At 45.8% G+C, this 13967-nt stretch overlaps 1 protein-coding gene across 1 annotated transcript; it reads right to left on the minus strand.

The window, feature by feature from the left end:
- Positions 1-1900: 1900 nt before the first annotated feature.
- On the minus strand, positions 1901-13757 carry PKD2L2 (polycystin 2 like 2, transient receptor potential cation channel). The gene is made up of 14 exons (XM_055812382.1): positions 13442-13757; positions 13004-13105; positions 12519-12652; positions 11106-11362; positions 10116-10337; positions 9289-9517; positions 8565-8741; positions 6879-7057; positions 5541-5661; positions 4795-4896; positions 3573-3649; positions 3411-3462; positions 2521-2642; positions 1901-2077 (listed from the first exon to the last, which is right to left on the minus strand). Exons 1-14 carry the CDS (start codon positions 13497-13499, stop codon positions 1960-1962), a joined length of 1950 nt encoding a protein of 649 aa, XP_055668357.1. The 5' UTR covers positions 13500-13757; the 3' UTR covers positions 1901-1959.
- Between the last annotated feature and the right edge of the window lie 210 nt (positions 13758-13967).

The following is a 13967-nucleotide window of genomic DNA, read 5'->3' on the forward strand; positions in this document are numbered from 1 at the left end:
TCCTCTGAAGATGGGGGGAAGAGAAAGCACAAATTCTTAGGGCACTGGCTGGGAGAGTGCACAAGGCTGCTGTTCTCCAATCCTCCATTTTTCCTGGGCATTATTTATTCAGTGAAGCTTGTTCTGGTCAGGTTGCTAAATGAGAGGACAAAAATCCCTCAGACAGTGCTTTAATGAGAACTGCTTCAAATCCATGGACAAAACTGATAATTTTAACGAAGGAAAAATAACCCTGTGTTGAACACCATTAGCCAGAACAGAGGAGAAACAGCTATTTTTGAGGGTGCAAAAAGCTTGGTGATACTGGGACCAATCTTCCTTGATGAAGAACCAGTTCTGAGACCATGCAAATCCATAGTATTCCAAGCTTTACCTCTTCAAAGAGGTTTGCCTGAGCCATCTTGTTGTGGGGCAAGGAGAGAAAAGTGAGGCAGGCTATTAAAAAGGGTTTCCTGTGCCCCAGAGGAGCAGAGCAAGGTTGAGGAGTGCTTGAAAGCTTTCCCGGGAAGTTCTGGGTAAGGAACAGTGTCTGAAGGTTTCGAGACTTTTTAGTATGAGAGGGGTTGCCAAGGAGGGGGAAAGTCTGGGGATGCCAGAGGCGTAATGCATCTGCTTTCCTGCGTGTCAGGCTAGAGAGTAATGAGGATACAGATCATTAGTCACCTGCGTTTTCTGGGACAAGTGTCGTGGGATACTGCATAGCAACAAGGCCTCTTTGGAAGCGGTGTGTTATTTTAAACTGTCCCTTTTAGAACAGCGAGGACGGCACGGCTTGGCTTGGCCAGGAGGCCGAAGAACAGAGCCGGTGAACCCTGACAGGCAAACCAGCGCGTGGCTGCATCGTGCTGCTGGGCGCCGTCATCTCCGGGGTCCCTTCGAATGCCTGTCTGCTCCCTCCCCCGTCACACAGCTCCTCCGCACTGCGGTTAGATGCAGAGAGACCAGGTAGTAGCTCGATGGTGCTTTGCAGGACAATAAGGCTTTATAATATTATAAATCCTTGTAGGATTGATAGAAGATTCCGGATACTTCGGGGGCTGGGGGTTACGTGTTGTGCCTGAGCAGCAGAATTTCCCTAGGACAGGGGCTGTGTGGTGCAGAGTGGGGTACTGCAGCCCGGGGTGTCTGACGGCGTGTTCAGATGGCGTGTGGACACGGGTTTTATTTCTTCCTGTGGCTGAGGCCCAGCAATGAACACACGTTAACGACTACACAGGAGTAGGTGGCTTCTGGTCTGAACAGGACACCGTGTCTCTAAGGCAACAAACGCGTGTAGGAATTAAAAGGATGTTCTGAAAAGCCAGGCTGGTGCAGGGGTGAAGCAAGGCGCGCTCTAGTGGCTCCACTGTTGAGGCTTGATCAAAAACATTTTTTTTGTTTCCTGAAAGAGTAATTTTTTTCTCTGAAGGCAACAGTAACCTGTTTTGGAAGCAAAGGGGTGCCTGGAACAAGAATTGTTGAGAAATTAACGTTACCCTTGGCAGCAGGTGGACTAGCAGAAGAAGGCGCTGCGGCGCAGCGAGGGCCAAGGACCGTGTGCTGGGCTGTGCCCGGCGGTGGAGGGCTGCGCTGGGTGCGCGGTGCCAGAGGGGCAGCGGGGGCGCGGGGCGGCCCCAGGGTGCTGCCCTTGCTCACGGTCTGCTCTCGGGGTGCACATCTCTCTCCCCAAAGCAAGGCAGAGGAACAAATGTTGTTCAGACATTTGTAGATGTACCCACCCAGAGCTCTTGCTAGTAAGGTTGGTCAGTTTTCAGAGTTAAAGCAGCACCTGAAACTCAGAGAAAAGACCCAGAAGCAACAATGGTATATACCTTTATTAACATCCCTGCTTCTCTTATCCAGAAATAGGAAGAAAAAAAAAAAGGGGGGGGGGAGGGGAGGGGAGGGGAAGGGAGACTTTGGATTTACTTAAACTCTGTATAGAGTCAGGCCATCTCTGTTACCGGATGAGCTCGTGCATTACACTATGCTCTCTTGTCTTGAAGCATCCTTCAGTTCCATGCTTTTCCTAATTCTCCTGATTTTTGCATTAGTGTTATCTAATTTGTTCTGCAACTCTACTGTATACCTGAAGAGCCTAGAACACACAAATACAGCCGCATAAACTTGAGATGGCACTTGCCCTTAAACTTGCATTTGCAACCTCTTTCTTTGCTCACTTGTGTCAGCTGTCAGGGGTCTTAAGTCCTGAAATGCTACTTCACAGGCACAAGGTCTACAGTCTCTGTCCCCCTCCCTGGGCAGCCACAAGGAGATGTTCTGGAAGAGCAGCAATATTTTAAATTCTAGTTCCACCTCATTCTTGACTAATGTCCTTACAAGCTTCTCTGCTAAATTCTTGTGTTTCCTTCTTCCCTCCCAGAGGGCAGCTGTTGTCAGCCAGTATAGGAGCACTTAAAAGATCTTAAAATCACTGACTTTGATCTTGTGTCTTTCAGGTCGTGGCTAGGTGAGGGTTTCAGCTAGGGCAGCAGGTGCCTTGGGATGGGACTAGGCCAGCAGGCACACACACACACTTACCACTGAAAGTCTGCGGTGGAGACGTAGCTCTGAGCTGTGACTGAGTCCGTGCCCTCGGTAGGTGCATACTTCTGACCACGTTTTTCTTTCCCTTTCTTTAGCTTCGATAACTTCAGATGGCTCTATTCATCATCAGAGAGATTTAAAAAAAAATCACAGACAAAGCTGGCATGGCTCATTAGAGTTCCTGTAACACAATCACTCATGCAGGGAGGGGCCATGCATGCAGGGAAAGATACATGCCGCTTTGGCGAGAAAAGTGTTCTCTATCTGAAAGTAGATTTTCCTTCTGGCCCTTCCTAAAACCAGGATATAGGACTACACACGTCTTTTCAGAGTTTAAAGAGACTGCAGGCATTGTGTGTAGTAGTATTTACAGCTAGCCAAGGGGCTTTAACTCTTTCTTGTTGTAGAAGTAATTTTTTTAAAAAAATATTTTAGAAGTACTTGCACAGGCTTACCCCAGGTACAGAAGTACCAAAGACTGCTGGAATCTTTTTGTAAAGCAAAATGAAGCTACAGCAATCCTCCTTGCTGTAGAGGCAGCTGTGACCCAATAGATTGGTGTAAAACTTGTTTCTTTCCATACATCTGTTTCTGTTTAACATTTGGGCAAATGCCCAGCTCACTGATCCCACCCTACTGCCAGCTCTGCTGTTGTAGTTAGTGTATGACCTTGTCTGAACAAGCTTTCATTTGAAGTTTTGGGCATAATTAGTGATCTTTCTTTACTTATAGGTCTAGTTTTTACTATTCCCATGATGTTAAAAATAGCATCCTGTGGAGAAATATCTTTTGTAAGTAACAGTGGGGACAACTGTAACTCCTTTTATTATTCAGCTTCTGAAGTATAATCAGTTCCTAAGAATACAGGAAGGAATAAAGCCTACCTTTTCATTAGCACTGTCACCGTTGGAAAGCTTAGAAATATCCTTGCTTGTGCTGGCTGAAAATTCCTCGCTTGTCATTCACGCAAATGAGAAGAGACAGAAGTCACGTGAGAATAGGCCTGTGCTCGGTGCAGGGGGTAACAGCAGATGCTGAGATCCTACCTTCCCAAGCTCTCATCTGCTGGACTTGTATCCATCTCTGGTTTCTTCAGCTTGAGCTTGACAAGGGCCTTGCGGCTCTGAACAGAGACAGGGAAGGTCAGGCACGTTAAATGGCGTGTGTCGAACCAGAGGCACTTTTGCACAAGGACTTGAATGCAAGGAACAAACCGCCAGTGTAATGCCTTGGCAATTAAACAGAAATCCCACCAGTGTATCGCTTTGTTCCCTTAGCTCATCTCAAAGAACTTGTCCTGCTATATCTCAGATTTGTCATGAAATCCCTGAAGGCCACAGCCAACCAAAACCAGTAAGAATTTGTTTTCAGGCATATTCAGTGTAGTCTTACTGTAGTCCCTGATACGTAGGAGAATGACCTTGGGTAGAGTAATCTGAAGCTGGGCCTCCCCCTTCCTTTTCCTTCATGAAAGCCAGGCTTTGCAGAAGCAACGTAATGTGTATCTACGCCACTCATGAATTCCTACAGGAAAATGTCAGGTAGACAGAGCTGCCAGCCGCTCTACAGAGTGGTCAGTGCAGGCCACCTCGGAGAAGCACAGTCTGAATGTGCACGTCTCTCACCCCACACCTATCTCCATCTTATTTGTCTCACTGGTGATGCTGTATTCCCCAGTTAAAGTCAGGTTTCTAGGCAGAGGTACTGACTTGTCCCAGCAACAGAACTGCATGCAATCTTTTTGGCTTCAGTGTATGCACGTGGCATGAAAGGAGGAGGTCATAATTTCAAGTTGAACTGAAAAGTTAGGGAAAGATTTGTTCCCCTTTTGTACTCGCTTCTGGCACATAAAAATGGTCTGAACATGCGGAGTTTTAAAGGTACGTATTTCCACTTGTCTTCCCATGCAAAGAAGATCTTTTAGTTTCTCGGTTTGGAAGAGCAGCAACAAGTAAGCTCTGAAGGAAACTGATGATGGCACGTATCGCAAACCAGGCTGGTCTTAAATATTGCTTTTAAAAGGGGTGAAGTAAAGGTAGGCTCCTTGCCCCCTCACTCATGTGCTGCTCTTCCCATTAGGAGCCCCTGTGGGTTTGATGGAAGGATGTCTCTGTATCTGTCAAATGTTTATTTAAGGTGAAAAACCAAATATTGGGTGTTCTTAAATGGTTATGGCCCAGCTATTTAAGGGTCTTTGTGAGTGATGTAGTTTAGAATTCCTCCTCTTACCTTGAATTAAATGAGGTAGGTAGAGAGCTGCTTACTTACCTGTCTAAAGAAGTCTCTGATTCGAAGTTCTTGACTGGGTAGCACTTCAAAGTCTGCTTTGACTTCTGAATAGGTGTCATTTATAATAGCCAAAAACATGTTCTGCATAGGAAGGACACAGATATTTGTTTCTGGAAATTTCATTTGTGTTATGCTGGGACTGTTGTTTTTGGGGCTGTTCTGTGCTAGGGCATGTAACTAATGGAACTGAAGAACTTTTCTGGGTGCAGACATGCTCTAATGCAGTTAAATTATTTGATGGTCTTAGGGAATATTTTTGGGAGGCAAGTGACTTATTTCCCATCTGCAGTACCGGCTAAAAGGACACCTTGGAGGTAATTGATTTTCTGTGGTAGACTTGTAGCTTTTTCAGATGGTGTTTCAATCTGAAGTAATTAATGAAAACATCAATCTAACTGATAAAGCAGACCTGCACCTACACAGTCCCATCAAAGTCTCCCTTTAACCTTCCTAGCTGACAAGGCTGACATTATGCAGTTTTCAAGAGCGCTCAATTAAGTTTTCAGAAATTAAAATCTCGAGAAACGGGTGGTGCAGTAAAGTGAAAGGTGGAACGTGCTTGTTGTGTGGTGCAAAAGCCCCTTTCGTGGCTGTTGGGAGGAAGGGAGAGCTGTGAAATGTCTTGCCTGCTGGGAACTCCTGCAAAAGAGTTTGGACTCTCTCTGCCCTGGGGTTCTAAGGGGCAGCTTATGCAAAAGGGTAAGCATTTGTAAGATGATACCTACCAGCAATGTGAAGAACACAAAGAATACAAATGTGATGAAGTAAATAGGTCCAAGGACTCTGTTTGCTGCTTCTATGGTGTCAAAATTAAAATCTCCCAGTACAAGACGAAGTTGTGTAAAGCTGGAAGAAAAAACATACCTGAATGAGGTTGACTAACTTCTAAAGAGAAGTATTGTAAGTCTTATAAAAAAAAAAAAAAAGTTAACAGATACATTTGAGACTGATTCACCATTACCTTAGTCACTGAAATCAAAAGGCAAGCCACAGGATAAGAGCAGTGGCAGATGGTGTATTTAGAATATATTTCATGATTTGAAAGTACAAAGGAATTTTTAAATGGCTTGCATGAGAAAATACTTTCATTTTTGATAAATCACCTGTTGTGGCTTTTCTTTTTATTTCTCTTCTGTTCTAGCTTTGTGATCCCTTATCTTCTGTTAGTACAGCAAGTATTAAATCCTATGAGGGATTTTATTCTTAGCTAAGACAAATAAATACTTATTTCTCTGTATTGCAGCACCTTAGAACTATCTCACATCCAAGGGGATCCAAAATGAGCTATTTTTCCGCTTTAGAAGCGCCTTACTTTTACATGAAAAGCTGCTTTCAAAGACCTGGTATGCTACAGATCTCTAAAGCTGTAAGAAACATAGCCGTGGGCTAAAACACAGCGCGCACTGCAGGTGACAGGTTAGGGTTTCTACAAGGTGCAAGGACCATCAAACCCAGTTCCAGTTGGAGTCTGGAATTGATCCGATGATGTTGCTACAGTGAGTGGCTGAAAGCAGTCTGGGAAGGAGAGTAACAGAGCTGGCAGATGGGATTTGGGGACTCTTGGCTATGCAGCTGGATGTTTTCTTAAAAGAGCAGTAATTCCTGTTTGCAAATGTGCTCGGCTTGTGCAGGGAGCCTCTTGAGTGGAGAAGTCAAGGGGTTTTCATGCTGGGGACGGTGTCACATACCCAGGGGCATGTCTGCTGGGTAGTTTCACAATCTTGCTTTTGAAAGAGTTAAAAGGGAACAGCCTGCTGCCAGGCCTGCCTGATTTTGCCTGCCTTACACATGGAAGGACTGTGCTGTGGGACTAATAGCTCCAGCAGGTGAGCTACTGCTGAGCTCCCCCTTCTTATGCTTCCCTGACCTATTCGGTGTACATGTGGTGTTTTGAACATTGTAAAGGCTTTGGGAAACAGATTCTAAGGCAAGAAAATTGGTTATACTCTGAAATAAGCTTGAGTGTGGGAAACCTGTACTCTTCTAAGTTCTGCTTAGCAGAAACTGGCTTGCACGTGCACCAGCTGGGGGGTTTGTATCAAAAAGTTTAGAAAGTAGCATACATGCAGTTTTGGAAAGTAGAAAAATCTTCAACTTGTGACCCAAAGATCAGATAGCCTAACTGGGCATAGGCAAAGAAAATGATAAAGAAAATGATGGCGAATCCAATGATGTCTTTGGCACAGCGAGATAATATGGAGGGCAGCCGCGTCGATTTGTTAAACTGTACATATTCAAGTATCTGCAAAAGAATGGAACGTGTTGTTATTGGGGGATCAAAATACATTGCAATTTCTTAACAGAATTTCTGGAATGTTTTCTGTAGTACTATCTAACAGGTTAAGTCATACCTAGAAATAGGTTGCATGGTATGTATCAGTAGGGAGAACTAGGATTGGGTGTGCTTCTGGAGAAGATTAATACTCTGCCAAGCAAATATGCTTATGTCCTAAAGCTAACAGTGTGTAGACAGGTCTTTGCTGGGTACTGGTACGTGTAAGCAGCTCTAGCAGACACGGAGCCCTGGTCAAGGAGGTGGCGAGCCATACCACCCTCCTGTAGCTGAGGGTTCCCTGCCAGGCTGAGCTGGTGAGGAGCTCTTTTACTTTGGGTCTGAAACAAGGCCTGAACAAAAGCCTTGTTCAATGACAGTCATTAATCTAGTAGCACAACTGTGTTTATAATTAACAGTCATCAGTCTGAGGGGAGGATGATGCAGGGGGAATGTGCAGCCGGGGTACAGAATGAATGTATCGAGGAAGACTGTCCACAGAACTGGTTAACAGTCAACGCTCCCCAACAGCTTCTTCCTGCAGCCTCAGCCTGGGAGGTGGAGGAAAGCCAAAAGCCTGTTTGTTTTGGAAGGACATGACCTTTCACGACAGCTTATGTTCAGGTACTTGGGGCATGACTGTAAAGTGTGGTATCTTCTGGCAGACATGAGCACCTCCCCTGCCCGTTTCGCAGCTGCTTTGTGCTGGGCATTTTACAGATACCTTGGGGGAGAGAGGGCCAGGCAGCCTGGGCTTGGGCAAAGCTCGGGGCAGTTTCATCTGGTTGCTGGGAACACTGGGGCCACCCAAACTGCAGTCGCTGATGTTTGCTGGGTAGAGGGGAAGGCGTGCAGACCCCAGGCTGTGCCAGCAGGGTTTACTAGATCAGGGGAAGTGGCATACACACCTGCAGGACTGGTCTGGCCCTAGAGCACCTGCTTAAGAACAAAAGTAGCCCCTAATCCTAGAGAAGTTTGCTACTCCATCCAGAGACCAGCAAATCTCGCAAGTAAGAATGAAATTAAAGGTGTCCTGGCACAAAGCCACTTCAGAATCACGTTCAGACACATTTCCCTTTCCTCTGCAGTTGCTACTGTTTTCACAGCCTTTGGCTACAATAGCTATGAATAGCTTCACCTACTACAGCTGTGCTGTTGGTATAGGTCAGGCTGTGACCTGGATAATATTGGGTCTAGGAAAAGACTTAAGTTTAAAGGGGCTGCTTGGCTATGGTAATTTCCCAGCTGCTCCAATGGAGACAGCTGCCCATGTGCACAATTTTTTTTAGATGGCTTGGAATTTGTATGACCCGTGTTTATGAGAAGGAGGTAATTTTAAACTCTTCTGGAATCTTACAAACAAAATTCTCCCTTTTAGCTCCACCTCTGCAATGCATCCATGAAAAGGCAAAAGTGAACATTTATTTCATGCTCAGAAACACTATGATTCTTGAGTACAAAAAAAGGGAGTAAGAGCCAATACCTTTATCCAAGCAAAGAAGATGTTGACAGCAACGATGTTGTTGTAAAGGACTTGCCAGAATCCAAGGAAGTAGAAGTCTGGATATACGTGGGCATTAGACAGCAGCTCTTCCATTAGCAGGGACACTGCTGCAGTGCAGTAGATATTGAGGGCAATGGCAAGGACAGATACCTGAAGAAAAGCAGAGACCAGTGGAACTGAAGTTCAGCTACCTGCCTTCTGTTCAGACTGTCAATTTGCACAGAAAAGACTGTATTGATTTCCAAAGGCTCTTGGTTAGATTTGAAGAAGCTAAGCTTTTTAGATGCTTTGTCATAAACTGTATATATGAGACTTTATTGGCCAAATCATTTGTAATTTTACTGTGATAATTCTGGGCCTGTGCTATGTAACATGCCGCATATGCTGTGATTTTACTGTGTTAGCTCTGTTAGGCACTAGTACTTTCCCCCTCTGCAAAGATGAAGTCTAAAACAAATAGGGTGGATAACAATTAGAAAAGACATAGAGCTGCAGCAAGTTGGCAGCAGGGCTAGAGAAGAGTCGAAGTGTGCTGAACCATGGTGGGCCATGTGGCCTCTTCAGCGTAGAACAGCGGGTGACTGACCAACCAGACACAGGTCTGGGCTGTTCTGGCTCGCTGGCTGTCTCTCCAGTGCTAGCCTAAGCTGGCAAGCACAGAGGTGAAAGTCAAGGTGAAAGTCAAGGGGTAGCTCACCACCAGCAGCAGCAAATCCAGCCAGTTCCAGGCACTTCTGAAATACTCCTTTTTCAGTTTTACTATTTTGATAGCTTTGTGGATTATGAATGTAATGATAAAGAGGCAAAAGGTGACTTCGCAAGAAGCCAGGAAGTAATCGTAGTATGTGATGTATCTGAGGAGCTTCACAGAGTAGATATGTGAGGAGGTGAGAGCACCCCCAGTAGCAGGGAACTCTACCACCAACCTGAAAAAAATTGGGGACTGGTGTTAGTTATCATCCCTTTAAATCATCTCAGCCCTTAATTTTCTAGTATTAATTATTCCTGTATTAATAATGCCTTACTGGAACTCCTACATCTGTAAGATATTACTGTAAGTGTTCCACTAAGTCCCCCAAGAAAAAGAGTATTACATGGTTGGGGAGGCTGAGGGGAAAACGAGAAGCTCTTTGGATGCCCAAGCTCTGGTGTTTCATTAAAAGTCATTAAAGAAACTGTGTCTCAGAAGAACAAATGTTCACCATCCCCTGAGTCTTTTCCCTCCGCTAGCTGACAACAGGACTAAAAATCCAGTGTCTGACCTTGCAAAAGGCTATGAAATCTATTCCAACAGACAGCTGTGCAGACCAGATACCAACTATTACAAAAAAATGGAAAGGAAGGATCTGGATCTGCTCTCTGCACTAACTGAATTTCTGCATTTTTAATGAATTGCTCTCTCGCCAGCCACACCTGGGAAAGGCGGCTGCATATGCCTGAGGTGACCAGCCTTTCCTTGTGCCTTTATGGAAGCATCATGCCTCAGTAAATTGGATTTCAAATGTAGTGAAAGTAAGAACTCACCTGATTATACAGAAGAGGTTTACGTTAGCATTATATGTTGAGAAGTCAATAAATACAGCTCTGGTTCCTCTAGTGAGCCAGCTGTTCTGTCTGAGAAACACCAACTTCTCTACACTCTCCTGCTTAGATTTAGGTAAGTTGAACATATATCCTCCACTGCTGTACAAGCCCATAGATCCCCAGTACCATGGGGATAATGAGGGGGCTGAGGTGTATTTCCATCTGTTAGAAATGGGAAAACAAAGAAGCTCAGCTTATGGAACCTGGACTGAAGTAAGCTTTAACTTTTATTTTATACAATTCTTGTTAGTTCTTGTGTTCTTCTGCATCCACAACTGACCATTTAAGCCAGACCTTTAAACAACAGTTTTCTTTACCCGAAATACACACAAGACATACGGTCTTAAGATATTCCCATTTCTTTTATATAGCGACTCAGTACATTCATAAAACAGCAACTGCTTATGAATTTGGATTTCACCCAATGTGGGCCAGACAGTTTATTACCTTAAAACCTTTATAAGTAAATGGAATATCTCTAGTTTATATAGTTCATTGTTACTGTGGCATGTTCACATGTTCTTTCATTGTGTTAAATCAGTGCTAAATGAAGTGTGTGAAGCAGGCCTTTTGGCTCTGTTTGCAGGGCATTTTAGCATGATTCCAATTTATAAACATGTGATTTAAATCCAGGCCTTATATAACTGAGCATTTCTCCAGAGATGTTAGTGGAGATAGGCCCACTAACGTGTGGTTCTGCTGAACTGGGCTTGCTGTTTCCAGTTTGTCTTGTCTCTCTGCTGTAGATTTCCCATGCCAAACTCTTGTCTATAATGTTGGCACAAAACCAAATCCACCATTTATCTCAATGTAAACAAGAGAAATCTCAGCTAATTGCATGCACGGTTGTGTTACTCACTGGAGAACAGTGGCATTAAGGATTTGGTTAGGTTTTAAAAAACATTTTTCTGCTGATGTAGGATGACTTACTCTGATTTGTTCCTTAGACCAAAGTCAGACCTGTCTTCAGCTCCATAACGATATTCACCGTAACAGTCTTGTAAAAAAGCACGGAAATACGGGTAGATGGAGCAAGTGTTGTTGCGTACTTTCAGCTGGCGAATCTGGGCTACTCCTAACAGCAAATTCTCATAGTAAATATGGCTGCTGTTGTTCTGGAGGGTTAACGTCGTGTTGTTATACCATTGCTCCCAGTAGAGCCCATCCAGCAGGGGCCCCTCTGCAAACTATGTGTACAAGTGAGGTTAAAGTTTCAAAAGATTTAGATACCACTGTTCCCACACCTTTTAACATACAAACCTCTACAAGGTTCTCAGGTTGCTTGTAGCTACATAGTCTAAGCTAGAATACAAACAATTCCCACTTCTGTGCTGTCCCATAATTACAATATATTTATATCTTTTTGCTACGTCCGTTCTATTTCCTATGCAATTCTATCAGAGATATGTAATGGGAATATTCAGGGGAAGACTATAACGCAACGTCTGTTTGGCGTTTCTCTGAAAAATTCTGCTGAAATCTAAGTGAATATGTTTAAACACAAACATTATATGTTGTTTTAACAAAATCTGTTGGTTATCTTGGTCTCTGAAGATCTGTTTTGGGATGTATTTCTCACTGGATTTTTAGTCATCTGAATCTAAATGAAGTATTTATTTTTGAAAGCAGGGAGAAAATCCGTCTTTTTCTGGGTATTTCTTAGTTGCAGATAAAGAGCATTAAACTTAGGGAGAACATTATTCTGAGTATAAAACAACATACTGCCATGGTTTGAGACCATCTGAGCACGTATTACAATCATTTCTAGGACCTCAGCACACACAGTGTTCAGCAAGGTCTCACTATTTTATGGACTAGCAATAAGAGACATCCTGATAAGAGTGAATACAATTCTTCCAAATGAATTGTTATAACCAGACATTTCCATTTCTAAGGGGGAGTAGGGTGAGAAAGTTTGCCTTCCGTTGCCAGCTGGGCAATGTTTCCTGGCTGCCCCAGTAGAATCATAAAAACCTTTTTTAAAACTTGAAAGTCAAAAGAACTGTAAACCAAAAATCTTTGTTTTATTGAAGCTCTTTTCAGACCAAGCGTAATATGATGCAGCAATTAATTGGCCTGTTGTTTTCCTCAACTGATTACTCAGAAGTATCAGTATTATTGTTTATACCCAGAATTTCTCCAAATGCATTTTAAGATGTTGTTTGCCTTTCTTCAGCCAAAAGCAGTATCTAGTACATGGTTTTTAGGAGAACTGTGAGGAGACTGTACTGGTCCAAATTACACACTAGCAGCTGCTTGGCTCATTTGCTCTCTGAGAGCAAATAGATTTTTACAACCAAAGGTTTTTTTTACAATGAAGTTGTTTTACAACGAAAGCCGTACCCTCCAGAAATCAGCTCTGCTTCTAATACTGCTGAAACCACTGCTGTTGTCCTCAGAGGAGGAGGGCTCCAGGAAGAGACGGGACATAACTTTGTTCAGGTAGTACATGTCTGTGCTCACCGTGCTGAACGTCACTGGAAAGAAGGGGTAAAGAGGGGATGCTCGCAAGCAGAAATGAGAGGATGAGAACAGCTAACCTTGCTGCTTCAGCTGTCACTAAGGCATGCTGCTAGAAGAGGGCCGTCAGAGCGATTGTGACTGAAGTGCCTTTGGGTAGATGTCGGGTGGAGTGAAGAGTAAGTACTGAAAGAGATACCGTTTATCACAGAATGGTTTGGGTTGGAAGGGACCTTAAAGACCACCCAGTTTCAACCCCCTGCCACGGGCAGGGACAGCTGCCACTAGCCCAGGTTCCCTCCAGCCCTGGCCTGCCACATTAATTATTTGTAAACAGCTTAAGTTGCCTTGGTCATTTGCTGACTTACCGATACAGAGGTCTATCAGGAAAATGATGTAGATGACCAGCTCCCACAGGGTGGTTTTCAGTTCCAGTTGCGGACTGCAACTGACCGGCGGCCTGGTGGCACCTGGTCGGGGAAATGGCGGCAGGAGCTGAGGGGAGTCAGGGGGCAGAGCCTGACTGAAGGGGCCCGCAGCCCCCTGCCCTCTGTGGGGATGGTGGGCCCAGGGCCCAGCTGTGCTGGGGGGCTCCGGCTGGGCCCCTGAGGGGAGCGGTGGGGGGCGGCCCCTGAGGGGAGCGGGGAGGTGGGGGGTCGTGGTGTGTGTGGGGCGGCCCTGAGGGGAGCGGGGAGGTGGGGGGTCGTGGTGCGTGTGTGCTGGCCCTGAGGGGAGCGGGGTCGTGTGTGGTGGGGAGCGGGGGGTGGGGGGGGCAGCCCCGAGGGGCGCGGGGCCGCCTCACGCACCGCTGCCGCTCAGCCTGGGGTCCACCGCGGGCCGCTGCCGCGCTGCCGCCGGCTCCATGGCCGCCCCGCCGGGCCGGCTGCCGGCGCTCCCCGGTTGGAATCGCCAGCGGCGGCGGGGGGCCGGGTCCCGCCTGCGGGAAGGCCCAGGCCGGGGAGCGGGGCCGCAGCGGGCACAGGCTGCCGGGGCGGGGGGGGGCCGCGGCCCGCCGAGCCCCTCAGCTACAGCCCGGGTGGGCAGCCTTCGCGGCGGAACGAAACGCTGAATTGCATCATCTGGTTGCTTCCAGGCTAAATGCAGCTGATTGGGAAATCCCCTTCTTGCCATGAAGAGAGGCAGAGAAGGTAGGGTACGCTCACTGAAACGTACGCTAACGAATATAGATAATTAACGGTGCGAGCTCAGGCTGCCAGGCCTGACGGGGTGCCCCTGCCTGCAGGCGAAGCCTTTGGGCCAAGGGGGGCCCGGAGCTGGAACCTGCAAAGAGCGCGGGGGGCTGCGTGTTTCGCTATATTCCATTGCTTGGGC

This window comes from Falco peregrinus, chromosome 8, assembly GCF_023634155.1.
Source record: "Falco peregrinus isolate bFalPer1 chromosome 8, bFalPer1.pri, whole genome shotgun sequence".
NCBI classification, from domain to species: Eukaryota; Metazoa; Chordata; class Aves; order Falconiformes; family Falconidae; genus Falco; species Falco peregrinus.

Bases quoted from the DNA above. Each gene is read 5' to 3' on its own strand.
- PKD2L2 (XM_055812382.1), bottom strand. From the start codon at position 13,499: ATGGAGCCGGCGGCAGCGCGGCAGCGGCCCGCGGTGGACCCCAGGCTG. The intron at 8,742-9,288 runs GTGAGCTACCCC...GCTTTTCTTCAG, and splicing joins TGGATTTGCTGCTGCTGGTG to GTATCTGTCCTTGCCATTGC. The intron at 3,650-4,794 runs GTAAGTAAGCAG...GTCTCTGTTCAG, and splicing joins TCAGAGACTTCTTTAGACAG to AGCCGCAAGGCCCTTGTCAA.